The 22,173-nt window shown below is 44.4% G+C and overlaps 1 protein-coding gene across 2 annotated transcripts in view; it reads left to right on the plus strand.

Moving 5' to 3' along the window:
* The window catches only part of UBE2U (ubiquitin conjugating enzyme E2 U), a 48,849-nt gene extending 45,326 nt beyond the window's left edge, over positions 1-3,523 (plus strand). Inside the window, exons 10-11 of one of the 2 annotated variants that reach the window (XM_072127876.1) lie at positions 1,365-1,447; positions 1,922-3,523. In XM_072127876.1, coding sequence (XP_071983977.1) covers positions 1,365-1,447; positions 1,922-2,112 — 274 coding nt within the window. In that variant the 3' untranslated portion in view covers positions 2,113-3,523. The remainder of the gene's footprint in view (positions 1-1,364; positions 1,448-1,921) is intronic. The other variant, XM_072127877.1, reaches the window with a different exon arrangement.
* Positions 3,524-22,173: the final 18,650 nt, after the last annotated feature.

The raw sequence follows: 22,173 nt of genomic DNA on the forward strand, positions 1-22,173 counted from the left end.
ATCATTATATACAGGAGATCCCCAGGTTATACCGGCTGTACATATATCATTATATACAGGAGATCCCCAGGTTATACCAGCTGTACATATATCATTATATACAGGAGATCCCCAGGTTATACCGGCTGTACATATATCATTATATACAGGAGATCTCCAGGTTATACCGGCTGTACATATATCATTATATACAGGAGATCCCCAGGTTATACCAGCTGTACATATATCATTATATACAGGAGATCCCCAGGTTATACCAGCTGTACATATATCATTATATACAGGAGATCCCCAGGTTATACCAGCTGTACATATATCATTATATACAGGAGATCCCCAGGTTATACCGGCTGTACATATATCATTATATACAGGAGATCCCCAGGTTATACCAGCTGTACATATATCATTATATACAGGAGATCCCCAGGTTATACCAGCTGTACATATATCATTATATACAGGAGATCCCCAGGTTATACCGGCTGTACATATATCATTATATACAGGAGATCCCCAGGTTATACCAGCTGTACATATATCATTATATACAGGAGATCCCCAGGTTATACTGGCTGTACATATATCACTATATACAGGGGATACCCAGGTTATACCGGCTGTACATATATCATAATATACAGGAGATCCCCAGGTTATACCGGCTGTACATATATCATTATATACAGGAGATCCCCAGGTTACACCAGCTGTACATATATCATTATATACAGGAGATCCCCAGGTTATACCGGCTGTACATATATCATTATATACAGGAGATCCCCAGGTTATAGCGGCTGTACATATATCATTATATACAGGAGATCCCCAGGTTATACCGGCTGTACATATATCATTATATACAGGAGATCCCCAGGTTATACCGGCTGTACATATATCATTATATACAGGAGATCCCCAGGTTATACCGGCTGTACATATATCATTATATACAGGAGATCCCCAGGTTATACCGGCTGTACATATATCATTATATACAGGAGATCCCCAGGTTATACCGGCTGTACATATATCATTATATACTGGAGATCCCCAGGTTATACCGGCTGTACATATATCATTATATACAGGAGATCCCCAGGTTATACCGGCTGTACATATATCATTATATACAGGAGATCCCCAGGTTATACCAGCTGTACATATATCATTATATACAGGGGATCCCCAGGTTATACCGGCTGTACATATATCATTATATACAGGAGATCCCCAGGTTATACCAGCTGTACATATATCATTATATACTGGAGATCCCCAGGTTATACCGGCTGTAAATATGGGTTGTTGCTTTCTATTGGATATTCAGTAGTGATTGTCTGTATGTTGTATATCTGCAGTTACAGATTTCTCTTCCATGGACTTGTCAGTGACGGTTGCGGCAGTGATGGTGCTGGGGGGTGCGCGCTGTGCAGGGCGTCAGGTGCTGTATACTCTATCTTCTATAATACTCTGTGCCTGTAGCATTATGTCTTCTGAGTGGCATCTATTTCCCTGGTTTGTTACGTTGTATCAGTGAGATCAGGTTAATCTTCCTCCATATGAATGTGACATTTTTGGGGACATTGGGCTGTGATCCTTAGTGACCCCCTGGTGGTTGTGTAATTCAGACACAGGGAAAAGAAACCCCCCCCCCCCCCCTTACACATTCTGCAGTTGTAATACTTCATTATGGCCACTAGAGGGCATTGCATTTCCTTTCCACCTGTGGAATGTTTTTTATTATGTTACTTTTTAACAATTATTGAATAAAGTAGAAACTTTTTTGTTCCGTCTGCAACAAAAATGCAACAAGGTTTAAAGAAAATACAGTGCATACAAATGTAACTGGTCACATGACATGTTATCACCCTGACATATACTGTGGCGCCTCTTACGTCTCCTCCTTTCCCATTAGAGCGTCACATGTTGGGATCCATCGCGGATGTGGAATCGGATGCAGAGAGTAACTTTATAAGGAAGCATCATACAGACAATATGGTGGCATCGCACCACAAATCTGACCAGGATGGCGACCCACTAGAGGAAGAAGTGGAAAATTTAGTGGCCTGGACTAATACCCTCAGCACCGAACTGATAGAAGACTGACAGAACGGGGGGCTCACCCTCTAAATTACAATTGATGTGTTTGGCCTCACACTCACTGGGGCTGCATTCAAACGTTAAAGGATTCCCCCAAGGTTGAAAATCATGGCTGCTTTCTTTCAAAAACAGCGCCACACCTGACCGTGGCTGGTGCAGGTATTGCAGCTCAGCAGTATAGAGAGGAATGGAGCTGAGTTGCAATACCACACACTACCCATGGTCAGGTGTGGCGCTATTTTTGGAAGAAAGCAGCCATGTCTTTCAGCTCTGAAGAACGGAATGTGTAAACGCGCATGCGCAAAATGCTTGCGTTTGTGGTCATGTGATGACGTGCATAAACAGCAGGGAGAGCGAGATCTCTGCATTTTTACAAATCTCAAGAGACTCAGATGTCTTCAGGTAAAGCACATCCTGCATTACGTGTTTCAAACGCATCCGAACATTAAAAAAGGCCCCGTTTTTGCAGCGCATCCATTGCGCTTCCGTTGCATTTTGTCTCCGCGCTGCATCCGTTTTGTCTCCGTGTCTGCAAAATAAAAATGAAGGCTTAGACCGCAGTCACATGTTCCGCTAGCGCTGTGTTTCCTAATGCCGAGCTGGCACATGGGGGGCGGGGCTTGCGGGAGTCTGATTGTATGTGCGTTTACAGTGAAACACATGCGATCAGTAACCAGCACCCGGGGTCTTGCATTTATACAACAGAAGACACAAGATGGCAGTTACCGATCGCATGCGATCAGTCTGAGTCCCGCCCCTGTACGCGCAGCGCTATACTAGCGGATCATGTGACTGCAGCCTTAACATTAGTTTGCAAACATAACATCTGGATTTTCCAGCTTATCAGTGAAAAAAACTGAGATGTCATCTTTTTTTTTTTGCGGATACAAAGCAATACACGCAAAAACGGACCAAGAACGGAACAAGAACGCACCGCGTGACCGCAATTTTCTTACCTCCCATGTAATAAACTATTCAGTAGAAAGTGATTGAGCCGAGAGTGAACGTTCTGCACTGCACCACTAGGTGGCGATATGACACATTGGGAGGTTCATATATCAAACATTTTTCAGTTTTTATTCTCTTTTTTGCATAATTGCTCTTAAATATGTAACTTTTACACCCATGTACAAGTTCTAAGAGGCCGTGTCCATTCCTTTAAATGAAAAAGAATACAAAGTAATTGATTTATTCTGTTCTGGAAATAAATGTGGGATAAAATTACTCTCATCGCCTTCCAAGGCCGCGGTCACGTGACTTCCAAAAACAGATCTGCACAATTAGGGTTTCATGGCCTGGAATGTGCCAGATGTTCTCTGCTCTTATACAATCATTAGGGAATATAAGCCGGGGGAAAGTCAGTGGACGTACAATGGATGTTGTGGGGTACGGAACCCCAATAATCTGATATTAACTATTCTACGTCATCATCTGGAAACCCCCTGTAAGTAACTGACCTTGGCTGTTATCAGTCCCACAGTGTAGTTACACATCTCTGCCACCGACCTCCAGTGCAAACAACACGGAGATAAAAGCCGGATCTGTCCTGACATGTTCTGTCTATAAAAAGCCGACACCACACTAACAGCATGTAGCACACCCCGCAATGAAGCCTCCACCCCAAAATAACATCAGGGGCTGGTGATGTCCCAAAGATGTTTACAAAATCACAACACATGCTGACATTTCTCAACATCAAAGTAAGAATTGGCAGCAGGGGGTTAAATGTATTAGAAATTCCATCCACAAGGCAGAATACTGAGTGCAGCTCTGGAGTATAATACAGGATGTAACTCAGGATCAGTACAGGATAAGTAATGTCATGTATGTACACAGTGACTGCACCAGCAGCAGAATAGTGAGTGCAGCTCTGGGGTATAATACAGGATGTTACTCAGGATCAGTACAGGATAAGTAATGTCATGTATGTACACAGTGACTGCACCAGCAGCAGAATAGTGACTGCAGCTCTGGGGTATAATACAGGATGTAACTCAGGATCAGTACAGGATAAGTAATGTCATGTATGTACACAGTGACTGCACCAGCAGCAGAATAGTGAGTGCAGCTCTGGAGTATAATACAGGATGTAACTCAGGATCAGTACAGGATAAGTAATGTCATGTATGTACACAGTGACTGCACCAGCAGCAGAATAGTGAGTGCAGCTCTGGAGTATAATACAGGATGTAACTCAGGATCAGTACAGGATAAGTAATGTCATGTATGTACACAGTGACTGCACCAGCAGCAGAATAGTGAGTGCAGCTCTGGAGTATAATACAGGATGTAACTCAGGATCAGTACAGGATAAGTAATGTCATGTATGTGCACAGTGACTGCACCAGCAGCAGAATAGTGAGTGCAGCTCTGGGGTATAATACAGGATGTAACTCAGGATCAGTACAGGATAAGTAATGTCATGTATGTACACAGTGACTGCACCAGCAGCAGAATAGTGAGTGCAGCTCTGGAGTATAATACAGGATGTAACTCAGGATCAGTACAGGATAAGTAATGTCATGTAAGTACACAGTGACTGCACCAGCAGCAGAATAGTGAGTGCAGCTCTGGAGTATAATACAGGATGTAACTCAGGATCAGTACAGGATAAGTAATGTCATGTATGTACACAGTCTCACTGATGGTTATCTTTAGATCAATAGTATTTATTTTTCACACAGGTGAGTGTAACGTTTCGGTCAAATATTGACCTTCGTCAGACACTGTAACAAGATGTAGTGGAGTAATACATAAGTGAGTGGTATCTTCACAATAAAGTTTTTTTACATGTCAATTGTCAATGTTTCCGAAATAGAGGTACAGTGGTAGGTTAGGGGGAGGAAAGGAGGGAAAAAGGGGAGGGGGATGGGAGGGAGAAAAGGGAAGGAAAAGTAGGGCATACAAAATCATTAAAATATTATGGCATTTGTAGAGTAGTGGGTCCACTGGGTATTTGGAATGGGGAGTCCAGTGTGATGTTTTCAGTGGGCGGTTCCACCGTCCCAAGTGGTAGTTTGTGAATAGATGATATCATAGAGACGGCTTATGGAGAAAAATCCTGAGGGAGAGATAATAAAGTAAAATAAAACAAAGTCCGGCTTACCAATCTGTGGGGTATTAGGAGGAGTCAGGCTGCTGTGCAGGCGTTTAGCGCTATAGGGGAATGGCGGTATCTCCGCTCTGTGGTCTGGGAGCGCTAACATTGGTGTGTTTGGCCGGGATTTAAATAGCAACAGGTGTATTCGCGTCTTAGCGCGAGACTTCCGGTTTCGACCGGAAGTACGTCACTGTATGCGTTCCACCTGGAGTATCGTGGTGGAACGCAAGTGCCGTGTCGGGCATGCGTAGAGGAGGCACCTACTGATGTCTATTGGGATGAATCGGATCACTATAGTAATACACGGTAAGGGATATATTGCAGAAAAATAATAGAAAGATATATTGCTGGATATCATCTTATACAGCATGTTATGGTGTAGACATCTGGAGGATCACAAAATCAGCATAATTATCAAGGTCATTGTATTAAACATCTATACTCTAATCGTTCTATGTTATACTATGTTATACAATACCATGTTGGATGGTGGTATAACTGCTTCAGCGTCTCTGTAAAAGAATAGAATTTTTTTGTATTAATAAAAGTTCAGCAAAAGCTTTGAATATTATATTCTCTGTTCATTCCTCTGGGAAATAAAGTTTGTAAAGTGTGGATCCAGAACGATTCGCGTTTTTTAAGGATTGCCACTCGGTCCCCATTGCGTCTCGGGATCCCTACGTGCTCTATAACTTGAAATTTAAGTTGATTGACAGAATGATTTTTGTCTTGGAAATGAGCGGGTACTGGAAGTAAAATGTTTTTCAGTCTGATCGTAGATTTATGTTTTGATATTCTTTCTTTGATAGGTAATGTTGTCTCGCCGATGTATGCGAGACCGCAGGGGCATTTGATCATATAGATGACATGATCTGTGTTACATGTGAAGAAGTCGTGTATGGGAAACCTTTTTCCTGTGTGGGGATGTGTAAATGTATCGCCTTTTTGGACGTTGTTGCATTGCGAGCACGATAAGCATGGGAATGTGCCTTTTTTCTGAGTTTTCAGGTAAACTTGTCTAGGTATTTTGGTACATGAACCTATATCTGCCTTTACCAGTTTGTCCCGCAGGTTGTCTGGACGTTTGAAACAGGGTAGGAAAGGTTCTTTAAATTCAAGGATATTGGGGTGTCCTTTTTGGAGAAGTGGCCAATGTTTTCGAATGATTTTGTGGACTTTGAATGTGAAGGGGTGGTAGGTATGGACAAATGGTATGCGTTTATTGGAGAGTTTTTTAGGTCTTATGGGTCGTTTCTTATATTCTGTAAGGGTATTTGTGGGATATCCCCTTTGAGAAAATTTGTCTTGCATCTCTTCGAGTCTGATGTCTAGAATGTCAGGTTTACTGATAATTCTTTCAAGTCTCTTAAACTGGGAGATTGGAAGGGAATATAAGAAACGACCCATAAGACCTAAAAAACTCTCCAATAAACGCATACCATTTGTCCATACCTACCACCCCTTCACATTCAAAGTCCACAAAATCATTCGAAAACATTGGCCACTTCTCCAAAAAGGACACCCCAATATCCTTGAATTTAAAGAACCTTTCCTACCCTGTTTCAAACGTCCAGACAACCTGCGGGACAAACTGGTAAAGGCAGATATAGGTTCATGTACCAAAATACCTAGACAAGTTTACCTGAAAACTCAGAAAAAAGGCACATTCCCATGCTTATCGTGCTCGCAATGCAACAACGTCCAAAAAGGCGATACATTTACACATCCCCACACAGGAAAAAGGTTTCCCATACACGACTTCTTCACATGTAACACAGATCATGTCATCTATATGATCAAATGCCCCTGCGGTCTCGCATACATCGGCGAGACAACATTACCTATCAAAGAAAGAATATCAAAACATAAATCTACGATCAGACTGAAAAACATTTTACTTCCAGTACCCGCTCATTTCCAAGACAAAAATCATTCTGTCAATCAACTTAAATTTCAAGTTATAGAGCACGTAGGGATCCCGAGACGCAATGGGGACCGAGTGGCAATCCTTAAAAAACGCGAATCGTTCTGGATCCACACTTTACAAACTTTATTTCCCAGAGGAATGAACAGAGAATATAATATTCAAAGCTTTTGCTGAACTTTTATTAATACAAAAAAATTCTATTCTTTTACAGAGACGCTGAAGCAGTTATACCACCATCCAACATGGTATTGTATAACATAGTATAACATAGAACGATTAGAGTATAGATGTTTAATACAATGACCTTGATAATTATGCTGATTTTGTGATCCTCCAGATGTCTACACCATAACATGCTGTATAAGATGATATCCAGCAATATATCTTTCTATTATTTTTCTGCAATATATCCCTTACCGTGTATTACTATAGTGATCCGATTCATCCCAATAGACATCAGTAGGTGCCTCCTCTACGCATGCCCGACACGGCACTTGCGTTCCACCACGATACTCCAGGTGGAACGCATACAGTGACGTACTTCCGGTCGAAACCGGAAGTCTCGCGCTAAGACGCGAATACACCTGTTGCTATTTAAATCCCGGCCAAACACACCAATGTTAGCGCTCCCAGACCACAGAGCGGAGATACCGCCATTCCCCTATAGCGCTAAACGCCTGCACAGCAGCCTGACTCCTCCTAATACCCCACAGATTGGTAAGCCGGACTTTGTTTTATTTTACTTTATTATCTCTCCCTCAGGATTTTTCTCCATAAGCCGTCTCTATGATATCATCTATTCACAAACTACCACTTGGGACGGTGGAACCGCCCACTGAAAACATCACACTGGACTCCCCATTCCAAATACCCAGTGGACCCACTACTCTACAAATGCCATAATATTTTAATGATTTTGTATGCCCTACTTTTCCTTCCCTTCTCTCCCTCCCATCCCCCTCCCCTTTTTCCCTCCTTTCCTCCCCCTAACCTACCACTGTACCTCTATTTCGGAAACATTGACAATTGACATGTAAAAAAACTTTATTGTGAAGATACCACTCACTTATGTATTACTCCACTACATCTTGTTACAGTGTCTGACGAAGGTCAATATTTGACCGAAACGTTACACTCACCTGTGTGAAAAATAAATACTATTGATCTAAAGATAACCATCAGTGTGACTGGATTCCATATCAGATGTTTTGATGGGATTGGGTCCCTATCCAGAGCACCTGAACAAGCCATCCAAAAGGTGTGCGGTACGACTCCTTTACACTAAGCAGATACCCTTACGACTACCAGCACCCGCCGAATATGTCACTACCCACATTTTCATATAATCAAGAGGAAGTAGCTGGCATACTTGCCCAAAGCAAACTACCCACGGATTTTTTACAAATTCCAACGAACGACTTTAAGTCGAGAGACCTAGAACGCTCATCTAAACAACTACTTAACTCACAACTCCACTGCGCCACACTATCGGAATACCTACGTGTACAACGAATCCCAAGAGGCCTACGTGTTCCACTTCGCCCTACATTTTTTAAGGAGAATAAAGAATACTGCTCCCGCTTTGAACAAATCTTAAATAAGTGCTCCTTAGACTTAATCACTCTTACAATAGACTTTCTACACAAAGAGATACTAAATCTCGAAGAAAAGGTCAAGAACATCGAGTCACAAATCCAGACAACTTTACCACCTGAAGACTTCTCATCACTCAAAACAAGAATAAACAACTATCTAGAAGCCTTCAAAAAAGAAACGGAAAACAAGAAGAGGAAGAAATTCTTCAGAGACGCTGAAGACTACATTAACGACCGTGTCTATAAATGGCAGGACAACTTTCAAGCACATCGAAGAAATTACAGATCATCAGCCAACTCCTCGGTCTCAAGCATCGAGGGAGAACCACAGGATCTTGTTCCATCTTCTTCTTTTTTAGGCACAACGAGAGGCAGACACACAAGAGGAAGACGCGGAGGGGGCAACACAAGAGAAAACATGGCGACGATGACTACTCGGTCCCAGGTAGGGAGACTCCACTAGTTGTAAATATTTCTTCCAAAACCATGAGCCCAGCAGAAATATCTGTACTACAAAAAGGTCTATCCTTTTGTCCCACATACAAATTTAATACCTTTAATCTTGAAATGGACCTTCAAAGATTCTTTAGGAACATACGCCTAAAAACACACTTCGAACACTCCCCCCCACCCACCACTGAACACAGAAACCCGATCAGCCTATCAACCCTAGGCATCAGGAACAAAAGCCACTACATGCCACCAAAAGGGTCACACAGTGTAGAAGCTTTCATTGATCTTGTCGAAAAAGACATTACATCACTAAGACAGAATATCGATCAGGGTACCCTACATGCACCCAACAACATGTCTAGCACAGACAGGTTGGCACTTTCTAGTCTACTCACATCCAAAGACATCGTCATAAAACCGGCCGACAAAGGCGGAGCCATTGTGATCCAGAACAAAGATAATTACACCAAAGAAATCCTCAACCAACTCAATGATACCAACATCTATAACAAAATAGAGAGAAACCCCACTGATAGGATCGCAGGCAAAATCCGAGACACCCTGGACAAATACCTAACACTAGGTACGATCGACCTCCAAACACACACTTTTCTCACTAAGAAAACACCCATCATTCCGGTATTTTATACCCTACCAAAAATCCACAAGAATCTCACAAACCCCCCAGGCCGCCCAATAGTTGCATCCACAGAATCCATACTCTCACCTCTATCCATCTTCCTTGAAAAAATACTTACCCCATTAGTCCATACAACGAAATCCTTCCTACTAGACACCAACACATTTCTAGATTTGATCAAAACCATTGATAAAGTAGACCCCTCAGACCTTCTGGTCACTCTTGACGTGAATAGCCTCTACACATCGATAACTCACGATAAAGGCCTTAGAGCAGTACAAGATCTACTCCTTAAAACCTCCTACTCTACCGATACGATCGATTTATGTCTTGAATTACTAGAGATTGTCCTAACAGAAAACCACTTCATGTTTCAGGACTCCTTCTACATCCAACGGCAGGGCACAGCAATGGGGTCCAATGTGGCACCCCCATATGCAAACGCATACATGGCAGCCTTCGAGGAAAGCTTTGTCTACCTCAACCCCCTGTTCTCCACATTCTGTCGCACTTGGAAACGCTATATAGACGATGTGTTCTGCATATGGGGGGGCCCATTGGACTCCCTACAACAATTCCTCAACGATCTCAATTCAGTATGGCCAGAGCTCCAGTTTACACTACACAGCGACCACCATAGGATTAATTTTCTCGATACCCTTATTATCAAAGAAACAGACGGTAAACTATGGTCAGATTTATATACCAAACCCACAGACCGCAATAACCTACTTCATTTTACCAGTTGTCACCCCGCATCCACAAAAAACTCCCTTCCAATCTCCCAGTTTAAGAGACTTGAAAGAATTATCAGTAAACCTGACATTCTAGACATCAGACTCGAAGAGATGCAAGACAAATTTTCTCAAAGGGGATATCCCACAAATACCCTTACAGAATATAAGAAACGACCCATAAGACCTAAAAAACTCTCCAATAAACGCATACCATTTGTCCATACCTACCACCCCTTCACATTCAAAGTCCACAAAATCATTCGAAAACATTGGCCACTTCTCCAAAAAGGACACCCCAATATCCTTGAATTTAAAGAACCTTTCCTACCCTGTTTCAAACGTCCAGACAACCTGCGGGACAAACTGGTAAAGGCAGATATAGGTTCATGTACCAAAATACCTAGACAAGTTTACCTGAAAACTCAGAAAAAAGGCACATTCCCATGCTTATCGTGCTCGCAATGCAACAACGTCCAAAAAGGCGATACATTTACACATCCCCACACAGGAAAAAGGTTTCCCATACACGACTTCTTCACATGTAACACAGATCATGTCATCTATATGATCAAATGCCCCTGCGGTCTCGCATACATCGGCGAGACAACATTACCTATCAAAGAAAGAATATCAAAACATAAATCTACGATCAGACTGAAAAACATTTTACTTCCAGTACCCGCTCATTTCCAAGACAAAAATCATTCTGTCAATCAACTTAAATTTCAAGTTATAGAGCACGTAGGGATCCCGAGACGCAATGGGGACCGAGTGGCAATCCTTAAAAAACGCGAATCGTTCTGGATCCACACTTTACAAACTTTATTTCCCAGAGGAATGAACAGAGAATATAATATTCAAAGCTTTTGCTGAACTTTTATTAATACAAAAAAATTCTATTCTTTTACAGAGACGCTGAAGCAGTTATACCACCATCCAACATGGTATTGTATAACATAGTATAACATAGAACGATTAGAGTATAGATGTTTAATACAATGACCTTGATAATTATGCTGATTTTGTGATCCTCCAGATGTCTACACCATAACATGCTGTATAAGATGATATCCAGCAATATATCTTTCTATTATTTTTCTGCAATATATCCCTTACCGTGTATTACTATAGTGATCCGATTCATCCCAATAGACATCAGTAGGTGCCTCCTCTACGCATGCCCGACACGGCACTTGCGTTCCACCACGATACTCCAGGTGGAACGCATACAGTGACGTACTTCCGGTCGAAACCGGAAGTCTCGCGCTAAGACGCGAATACACCTGTTGCTATTTAAATCCCGGCCAAACACACCAATGTTAGCGCTCCCAGACCACAGAGCGGAGATACCGCCATTCCCCTATAGCGCTAAACGCCTGCACAGCAGCCTGACTCCTCCTAATACCCCACAGATTGGTAAGCCGGACTTTGTTTTATTTTACTTTATTATCTCTCCCTCAGGATTTTTCTCCATAAGCCGTCTCTATGATATCATCTATTCACAAACTACCACTTGGGACGGTGGAACCGCCCACTGAAAACATCACACTGGACTCCCCATTCCAAATACCCAGTGGACCCACTACTCTACAAATGCCATAATATTTTAATGATTTTGTATGCCCTACTTTTCCTTCCCTTCTCTCCCTCCCATCCCCCTCCCCTTTTTCCCTCCTTTCCTCCCCCTAACCTACCACTGTACCTCTATTTCGGAAACATTGACAATTGACATGTAAAAAAACTTTATTGTGAAGATACCACTCACTTATGTATTACTCCACTACATCTTGTTACAGTGTCTGACGAAGGTCAATATTTGACCGAAACGTTACACTCACCTGTGTGAAAAATAAATACTATTGATCTAAAGATAACCATCAGTGTGACTGGATTCCATATCAGATGTTTTGATGGGATTGGGTCCCTATCCAGAGCACCTGAACAAGCCATCCAAAAGGTGTGCGGTACGACTCCTTTACACTATGTATGTACACAGTGACTGCACCAGCAGCAGAATAGTGAGTGCAGCTCTGGGGTATAATACAGGATGTAACTCAGGATCAGTACAGGATAAGTAATGTCATGTATGTACACAGTGACTGCACCAGCAGCAGAATAGTGAGTGCAGCTCTGGAGTATAATACAGGATGTAACTCAGGGTCAGTACAGCATAAGTAATGTCATGTATGTACACAGTGACTGTACCAGCAGCAGAATAGTGAGTGCAGCTCTGGAGTATAATACAGGATGTAACTCAGGATCAGTACAGAATAAGTAATGTCATGTATGTACACAGTGACTGCACCAGCGGCAGAATAGTGAGTGCAGCTCTGGAGTGTAATACAGGATGTAACTCAGGATCAGTACAGGATAAGTAATGTCATGTATGTACACAGTGACTACACCACCAGCAGAATAGTGAGTGCAGCTCTGGGGTATAATACAGGATGTAACTCAGGATCAGTACAGAATAAGTAATGTCATGTATGTACACAGTGACTGCACCAGCAGCAGAATAGTGAGTGCAGCTCTGGAGTGTAATACAGGATATACAGGATGTAACTCAGGATCAGTACAGGATAAGTAATGTCATGTGTGTACACAGTGACTGCACCAGCAGCAGAATAGTGAGTGCAGCTCTGGAGTATAATACAGGATGTAACTCAGGATCAGTACAGGATAAGTAATGTCATGTATGTACACAGTGACTGCACCACCAGCAGAATAGTGAGTGCAGCTCTGGAGTATAATACAGGATGTAACTCAGGATCAGTACAGGATAAATAATGTCATGTATGTACACAGTGACTGTACCAGCAGCAGAATAGTGAGTGCAACTCTGGGGTATAATGCAGGATGTAACTCAGGATCAGTGCAGGATAAGTAATGTCATGTATGTACACAGTGACTGCACCAGCAGCAGAATAGTGAGTGCAGCTCTGGGGTATAATACAGGATGTAACTCAGGATCAGTGCAGGATAAGTAATGTCATGTATGTACACAGTGACTGCACCAGCAGCAGAATAGTGAGTGCAGCTCTGGGGTAAAATACAGGATGTAACTCAGGATCAGTACAGGATAAGTAATGTCATGTATGTACACAGTGACTACACCACCAGCAGAATAGTGAGTGCAGCTCTGGTGTATAATACAGAATGTAACTCAGGATCAGTACAGGATAAGTAATGTCATGTATGTACACAGTGACTGCACCAGCAGCAGAATAGTGAGTGCAGCTCTGGGTATAATACAGGATGTAACTCAGGATCAGTACAGGATAAGTAATGTCATGTATGTACACAGTGACTGCACCAGCAGCAGAATAGTGAGTGCAGCTCTGGAGTATAATACAGGATGTAACTCAGGATCAGTACAGGATAAGTAGCGTCATGTATGTACACAGTGACTACACCACCAGCAGAATAGTGAGTGCAGCTCTGGGGTATAATACAGGATGTAACTCAGGATCAGTACAGGATAAGTAGCGTCATGTATGTACATAGTGACTACACCACCAGCAGAATAGTGAGTGCAGCTCTGGGGTATAATACAGGATGTAACTCAGGATCAGTACAGGATAAGTAATGTCATGTATGTACACAGTGACTGCACCAGCAGCAGAATAGTGAGTGCAGCTGTGGAGTATAATACAGGATGTAATTCAGGATCAGTACAGGATAAGTAATGTCATGTATGTACACAGTGACTGCACCAGCAGCAGAATAGTGAGTGCAGCTCTGGAATACATATGTCTATAACATCACTCACTCCCGTTTTCCACATTTTATTACTTTTTGTTTCACATTATTTATTTTTAGGTGGAATCCTGACCGCACAAATGACAAAATTCCTCTTAGAATAACAACTTAATTTCTCTCACATGTCGTTGTTACAATGTGGGGAGTGATGTATTTACATTATAAGTTGGGGCTCGTGCTGTTTCTGGGGTACGGGCTCAGTGTGAAGCAATCCTTGGTGACTTCCCTTCCAATCATCCAGGATTCAGACGCACAGTCCAGATTTTGGGTGCTGTCTCCCTGCATGGGGCAGCGGGAGGGCACAGATAGCCTCCGGGGCTGACAGGTCATGTGTAGACCCATGTGACTTAATTACTGTATAAAGCGCATGACCTGGTATCTTTATGTACTGGGGGTCGGCTTCATCCACCTCTATCCAGCATTGCCATAGGGTGATGCAAGAAAATTAAGAGATCTTGTAACAAGAACTCAAAGTTTGGTTTATTGGGAAGAACTTCAACAGGGTAACAGGCTGCTCACCTGTCCCTCGAGGACAGCAGGTCTGTCAGGTGGCTGGTGGTGGTGGTAGTACATCTGCAGCCCAGGACTAGTAGTCACTGTGGCTGGAATCAGGGTCCTTTCTATAGAGGAGCCAGATGGGCTCTGCTGCATGGGCAGCACAATTCTATGCAATCTCTGGGTGTCTAGATGATCCTCTGAAAACCACACAAACTTCTAAAGCAGGAACTCCAACGGCCTCCAGACTAAGACTAAGACCCATCCCCTGACAGATGCTGAGCGAGAGAACATATGGAAGGACTGGAGAAAAAACCCCAAACTGCAGACAGGGCTTAAATTTATATCTGGTTAGAATTGTGAGGAGCCAATCATAACCTTGCAAATCTCAGGATCTAACAAATATTGCAGAGATAATGTAAATCAAAACTAGTTAACCCTTACAGGGCACCCAGCAGTACATAGGCAAATATACAGAACAATACTAGAACAATACTAGTTTCCACCACTGGGTGGCAGCGAGACATCACAAGTTGGACACAGAAATTGATTACATAGCAAACAATAGAATAAAATCAGGAAAAGGTATAGCAATGCAACTAAGAGGATGGAGGTGTGCTCCTCCATCTGGATGAGTGTGGGCACATAGTCATGAATACCGGAGTTGCTGTAGGTCTGTAGTAATGATTTCAATGATTGGTCGTCCAATGATGTCATGTGCACCCTGCCCCCCACAGCTCAGCTCCTAGGTCATGTGCACCCTTCCCCCCACAGCTCAGCTCCTAGGTCATGTGCACCCTGCCCCCCACAGCTCAGCTCCTAGGTCATGTGCACCCTTCCCCCCACAGCTCAGCTCCTAGGTCATGTGCACCCTGCCCCCCCCCCCCACAGCTCAGCTCCTAGGTCATGTGCACCCTTCCCCCCACAGCTCAGCTCCTAGGTCATGTGCACCCTGCCCCCCACAGCTCAGCTCCTAGGTCATGTGCACCCTTCCCCCCACAGCTCAGCTCCTAGGTCATGTGCACCCTGCCCCCCACAGCTCAGCTCCTAGGTCATGTGCACCCTTCCCCCCACAGCTCAGCTCCTAGGTCATGTGCACCCTGCCCCCCCCCCCCACAGCTCAGCTCCTAGGTCATGTGCACCCTTCCCCCCACAGCTCAGCTCCTAGGTCATGTGCACCCTGCCCCCCACAGCTCAGCTCCTAGGTCATGTGCACCCTGCCCCCCACAGCTCAGCTCCTAGGTCATGTGCACCCTGCCCCCCACAGCTCAGCTCCTAAGTCATGTGCACCCTTCCCCCCACAGCTCAGCTCCTAGGTCATGTGCACCCTGCCCCCCACAGCTCAGCTCCTAGGTCATGTGCACCCTTCCCCCCACAGCTCAGCTCCTAGGTCATGTGCACCCTGCCCCCCACAGCTCAGCTCCTAGGTCATGTGCACCCTGCCCCCCACAGCTCAGCTCCTAGGTCATGTGCACCCTGCCCCCCACAGCTCAGCTCCTAGGTCATGTGCACCCTTCCCCCCACAGCTCAGCTCCTAGGTCATGTGCACCCTGCCCCCCACAGCTCAGCTCCTAGGTCATGTGCACCCTGCCCCCCACAGCTCAGCTCCTAGGTCATGTGCACCCTGCCCCCCACAGCTCAGCTCCTAAGTCATGTGCACCCTTCCCCCCACAGCTCAGCTCCTAGGTCATGTGCACCCTGCCCCCCACAGCTCAGCTCCTAGGTCATGTGCACCCTTCCCCCCACAGCTCAGCTCCTAGGTCATGTGCACCCTGCCCCCCACAGCTCAGCTCCTAGGTCATGTGCACCCTGCCCCCCACAGCTCAGCTCCTAGGTCATGTGCACCCTGCCCCCCACAGCTCAGCTCCTAGGTCATGTGCCTCCATACAGAGATAACTAATGATATTATTGCTGCCTGTACTCACCACTAGGGGGAGCTCAGGAGCTGATGGCATACATAATCATGGCCTCCCTGAGGTCAGACATTAATGTCTCTGCAGAGGATTTGGTGCTGTGTATCAGGGAAACAGTTTCATTAGTGATTGTTGATTCATTTTAACAGTGCAGAATGGACCAGTACCACTAAGTACCAGGTCTCATATCCTCCTTATCTGGCGGCATTAGCAGGCGGTGCCCCTGCATGAGTCTGTACTACATAGACCGGCTCCTCAAAATTTTGGAAGACTTTTTAGGAAATGTCTTTATGATGCGATGTCCTGGCATCCGGCCAACGGGAATGTGGATCAGGTTCCACTAAACTTTATTCAGATGTTGCAGAGCGGGGGAGGGGGAATGTGCGAGACTGTGATAGGTGCAAATGAATTCAAATAATTCCCCAAAATCCAGACGCTGCATCCAATGTATTATTCTGTATTCAGGAAAACAATGAGAGGAAGATGAGAGCCGCCTATGTTATACATATGCAAATTCTCTGATAGGGAAAATGCATTGTCTGAAAGCAGAAGGCGAGACGACAAAGAGAATCTTACCAGCTGTGGACTCCAGTATACAGGTGCAACAACCCTGCCGATGCATAGGGTAGGTAGTCTTTGTGAATAGCGCCCCCTCTCCATGTTAGGAGCTGCCTAGGGAGACTGATCACCTAGCCAGGAGCTCTCCAAAAGTGGGGAACTTTGTAATTACAACTTGAGTCCCTGCCTGTTAAGGCAAGAGTTAATAATGGTATTAACCAATCATATCCTTTGTACCATTGTAAAGCAAGCTGGAAGTTGGTTGGAGGGTGCTGCCACCTGACCAGGGGAGTATAAAAACCCCTGGCGGGCTAGAGCACAGGGTCAGTCAGTCTGTAAGTCAGTTAGAGACTCCATCTTAGCACAAGTCAGCAAAGTAAGCAGAGCAGAGTGCAGCACCTGCTTGTGCTTCACAAGGGTCACACTACCATGAACCACTGCCTGACACCCTTGACAAGTCAGGAGACTAAGCTCCCGAGCAGAGGTCCACCATCAGGACTTGGCTCCATCTTTACCAGCCCAGCCTGAAGTTACTAGCAGGCTGTGAGCAACCCTTCCTGCAGACCAGCTATCTCCTACCAGCTTTCCAGCTCTGCTAATCCTGCTACTGATGTTAAGACCATGACTTTTTCCTCTTGAGAATGAACTCGAATTACACGAGGCCTTCGAGACAGTGATCTCGTGCTGGCAGCGCAACCGACTCGGGGGCCATCCACTGCTCATCACCTGCATCGGCTGCACCTACCTAAGGTTGTGATGGAGCAAGGTTCTATACCCGGGCAGTACCTGTAACTCCACCCCGCTACCATCCCGAGGAGCCGGATTGGTGCCCTGGCCGAAGTGCCCCAGGAAGTGGATCCGATACCAGTGGTTGCCCCAGCTCCAAGGCCCTCAGACCTCCTGCAGTTCATGCTCCGGCTGCTGCTGCTGTCCCGCCAGCGGTGAACTCCAGCAGCTCCCAGGGATCCTCCGTGGCTGAGGACATGCTGGTGGACGAACCATCTCCACGTTCCCCAGCGAGAGGCTCCCATCCGGCAAACCTCCTACGATTGGGGTGATGCTCCCGCCCCCGATGAACTGGAGGATGCAGAGGGGGCTGCGGCGCTGCTGCAGACCCCATCTACTTATTCATGGATCCGTCTATGGCTAAGACCATTGCAGATCTACTACCTGAAGCTGCTGACACTCCAGAGATCAGCGGTCCTGTTCCTGAACCCGCTGAAATTGACAACATCGTGGAGAAACTGGTGGTTACAGTAACCACACCAAGTGTCCCCAGCCGGCTGCAGTCCTGCACGGGGATACAAATGATGTTCCTGTTACAGATACAGAATTCCCTAATGGGCTGTAGCCTCCAACCAGCTACTCTGTATGTATATTTTTGCTGATAATTTTCTCCCAGTTGAGCTGAGCCTCTGGACTCTTTCTACCTTTTTTTATAAGCCAAAACCCTCCCAGGACTTTCCCCAGCTGTGCTTGAAGGCACCCCTCTCTGCTGAAAGCAGAAACTACCTCCTTATTACTACTAATGACTGTGCTCCTCATCACAAGAGGTGATGTTTCCTTACTTTTTCCTTTTCAACAATTACTGTGCCCAGAGAAAAATAATAATAATTCTTTATTTATATAGCGCCTACAGATTATGCAGCGCTGCACAAAGCATGGCATGGACTCTAGTGCAGATGAGCTCTCTGAGAGACTCATAGTCATTAATTCTTCTTGTAGGAATTGTAATGAGATGCACTCTATGCCTTCCCTATCAGGTGAAAAGGACATTTTTAATGCTAGTTGATTGCTGTCTATTATGCCTTCCCTTTCAGGTCAAAAGGACACTCCATATTGATATTGATGCAATTATGCCTTTCTTTTCCAGGAAATGGACATAGTGATTGGTGCAACTAAAAGTAGCCATAATATTTAATATTTCCAAGTCATATACCTATTGTGCCTTGTGATGCCAATGAGATGTTTGCACAATTATAGTAACAATTACTATATGTTAGTTTGCATTAACCCTTTGATAGGCTTTACAGCCAGGTGGAAAAGACTGTGTCAGATCCTCTATAGTTGTATAGACCGCAGGCTTATGCCTCAAATCAGAGCCCTGTATCTGTGTGGCCTCTGCAAACCGCGGGTCTTTAGGGGATCTGGGGAGTCTAAACAGTGACACCTGGACGTTGCACACTAGGGTAGGACCGTCAGACGGCTGGTATATTGTGTACTGATTGTACTATATGTGACTATGATTATACCACCTCCTTGGTGCAAGGAGTTGAATACAGGACACGACACTACTCCTTACCTAAGAAAATGGTTGGTTTAAGGGAGATAGATATTCTATACAGTACCTATGTAATGTGCCTAGTCCAACACCAACCCCGGTTCCAATGGCCAGGACCGTAGTCGGTCTGTCTCGTTCACGCTGCACATAGCCGAGCTCTTCACCCAGAATACACTTTATTTTCCACACCTCCAAGTTTGTAGTGTGCGTGGTGTACCTTCTGGAGGCTTTGCACTGCTAGCCAGTCTACCCATCCGATCCATAGCTGAGCCGTGTTGCATAGGGTAGGTAGTTGTTGTGAATATCGCCCTCTCCGTGTGAGGAGCCGCCTAGGTAGATTGATCTCCCCGCTAGGAGTTCTCCAAAATTGGGGAACTTTGTAATTGCAGCCGGAGTCCCTGCCTGTTAAGGCAAGAGTTAATATGTAAAATGTTATTAACCAATGATATCCTTTGTACCATTGTAAAGCAAGCTGGAAGTTGGTTGGAGGGTGCTGCCACCTGACCAGGGGAGTATAAAAATCCCTGGTGGGCGGAAGCACAGGGTCAGTTAGTCAGAGCAGAGACTCAATCTTGGAGCACAAGTCAGCAAAGTAAGCAGCAGAGAGAGTAGCACATGTCTGCTGCAGAAGCCAGTGTCTTAATACTAGGAAACAGAGGTGTCTCAGGCCACTGCCTGACACCCTGGGCAAGTCAGGAGACTAAGCCCTGAGCAGAGGTCCCCCCTCACGACTCGGCTCCATCTTTACCAGCCCAGCCTGAAGTTACTACCAGGCTGTGAACAACCCTTCCTGCGAACCAGCTATCTCCTATCAGCTTTGCCGTTGCCTGCCATTTGAAGTTGAATAAAGAACTGTAATCCCTGTATCAGGCTGCTTCACCATCATGGGCTCATCCTCCATCCTCCATCACCCAGGGATTACCATTTACACCCCAGGGAGAAATCTATTGCATCCGCCTCTTCCTCCATCTTTTCTCTCCATCTTATATACAAGGATCTCCTGTATATAATGATATATGTACAGCTGGTATAACCTGGGGATCTCCTGTATATAATGATATATGTACAGCCGGTATAACCTGGGGATCTCCTGTATATAATGATATATGTACAGCCGGTATAACCTGGGGATCTCCTGTATATAATGATATATGTACAGCTGGTATAACCTGGGGATCTCCTGTATATAATGATATATGTACGGCCGGTATAACCTGGGGATCTCCTGTATATAATGATATATGTACAGCCGGTATAACCTGGGAATCTCCTGTATATAATGATATATGTACAGCCGCTATAACCTGGAGATCTCCTGTATATAATGATATATGTACAGCCGGTATAACCTGGGGATCTCCTGTATATAATGATATATGTACAGCCGGTATAACCTGGGGATCTCCTGTATATAATGATATATGTACAGCCGGTATAACCTGGGGATTTCCTGTATATAATAATATATGTACAGCCGGTATAACCTGGGGATCCCCTGTATATAATGATATATGTACAGCCGGTATAACCTGGGGATCTCCTGTATATAGTGATATATGTACAGCCGGTATAACCTGGGGATCTCCTGTATATAATGATGTATGTACAGCCGGTATAACCTGGGGATCTCCTGTATATAATGATATATGTACAGCCGCTATAACCTGGAGATCTCCTGTATATAATGATATATGTACAGCCGGTATAACCTGGGGATCTCCTGTATATAATGATATATGTACAGCCGGTATAACCTGGGGATCTCCTGTATATAATGATATATGTACAGCCGGTATAACCTGGGGATCTCCTGTATATAATGATATATGTACAGCCGGTATAACCTGGGGATCTCCTGTATATAATGATATATGTACAGCTGGTATAACCTGGGGGTCTCCTGTATATAATGATATATGTACAGCTGGTATAACCTGGGGATCTCCTGTATATAATGATACATGTACAGCTGGTATAACCTGGGGATCTCCTGTATATAATGATATATGTACAGCCGGTATAACCTGGGGATCCCCTGTATATAATGATATATGTACAGCTGGTATAACCTGGGGATCTCCTGTATATAATGATATATGTACAGCCGGTATAACCTGGGGATCTCCTGTATATAATGATATATGTACAGCCGGTATAACCTGGGGATCTCCTGTATATAATGATATATGTACAGCTGGTATAACCTGGGGATCTCCTGTATATAATGATATATGTACAGCTGGTATATCCTGGGGATCTCCTGTATATAATGATATATGTACAGCCGGTATAACCTGGGGATCTCCTGTATATAATGATATATGTACAGCCGGTATAACCTGGGGATCCCCTGGATATAATGATATATGTACAGCTGGTATAACCTGGGGATCTCCTGTATATAATGATATATGTACAGCCGGTATAACCTGGGGATCTCCTGTATATAATGATATATGTACAGCCGGTATAACTTGGGGATCTCCTGTATATAATGATATATGTACAGCCGGTATAACCTGGGGATCCCCTGTATATAATGATATATGTACAGCTGGTATAACCTGGGGATCTCCTGTATATAATGATATATGTACAGCTGGTATAAC

Source organism: Engystomops pustulosus, chromosome 10 (assembly GCF_040894005.1).
Source record: "Engystomops pustulosus chromosome 10, aEngPut4.maternal, whole genome shotgun sequence".
Taxonomy (NCBI): Eukaryota; Metazoa; Chordata; class Amphibia; order Anura; family Leptodactylidae; genus Engystomops; species Engystomops pustulosus.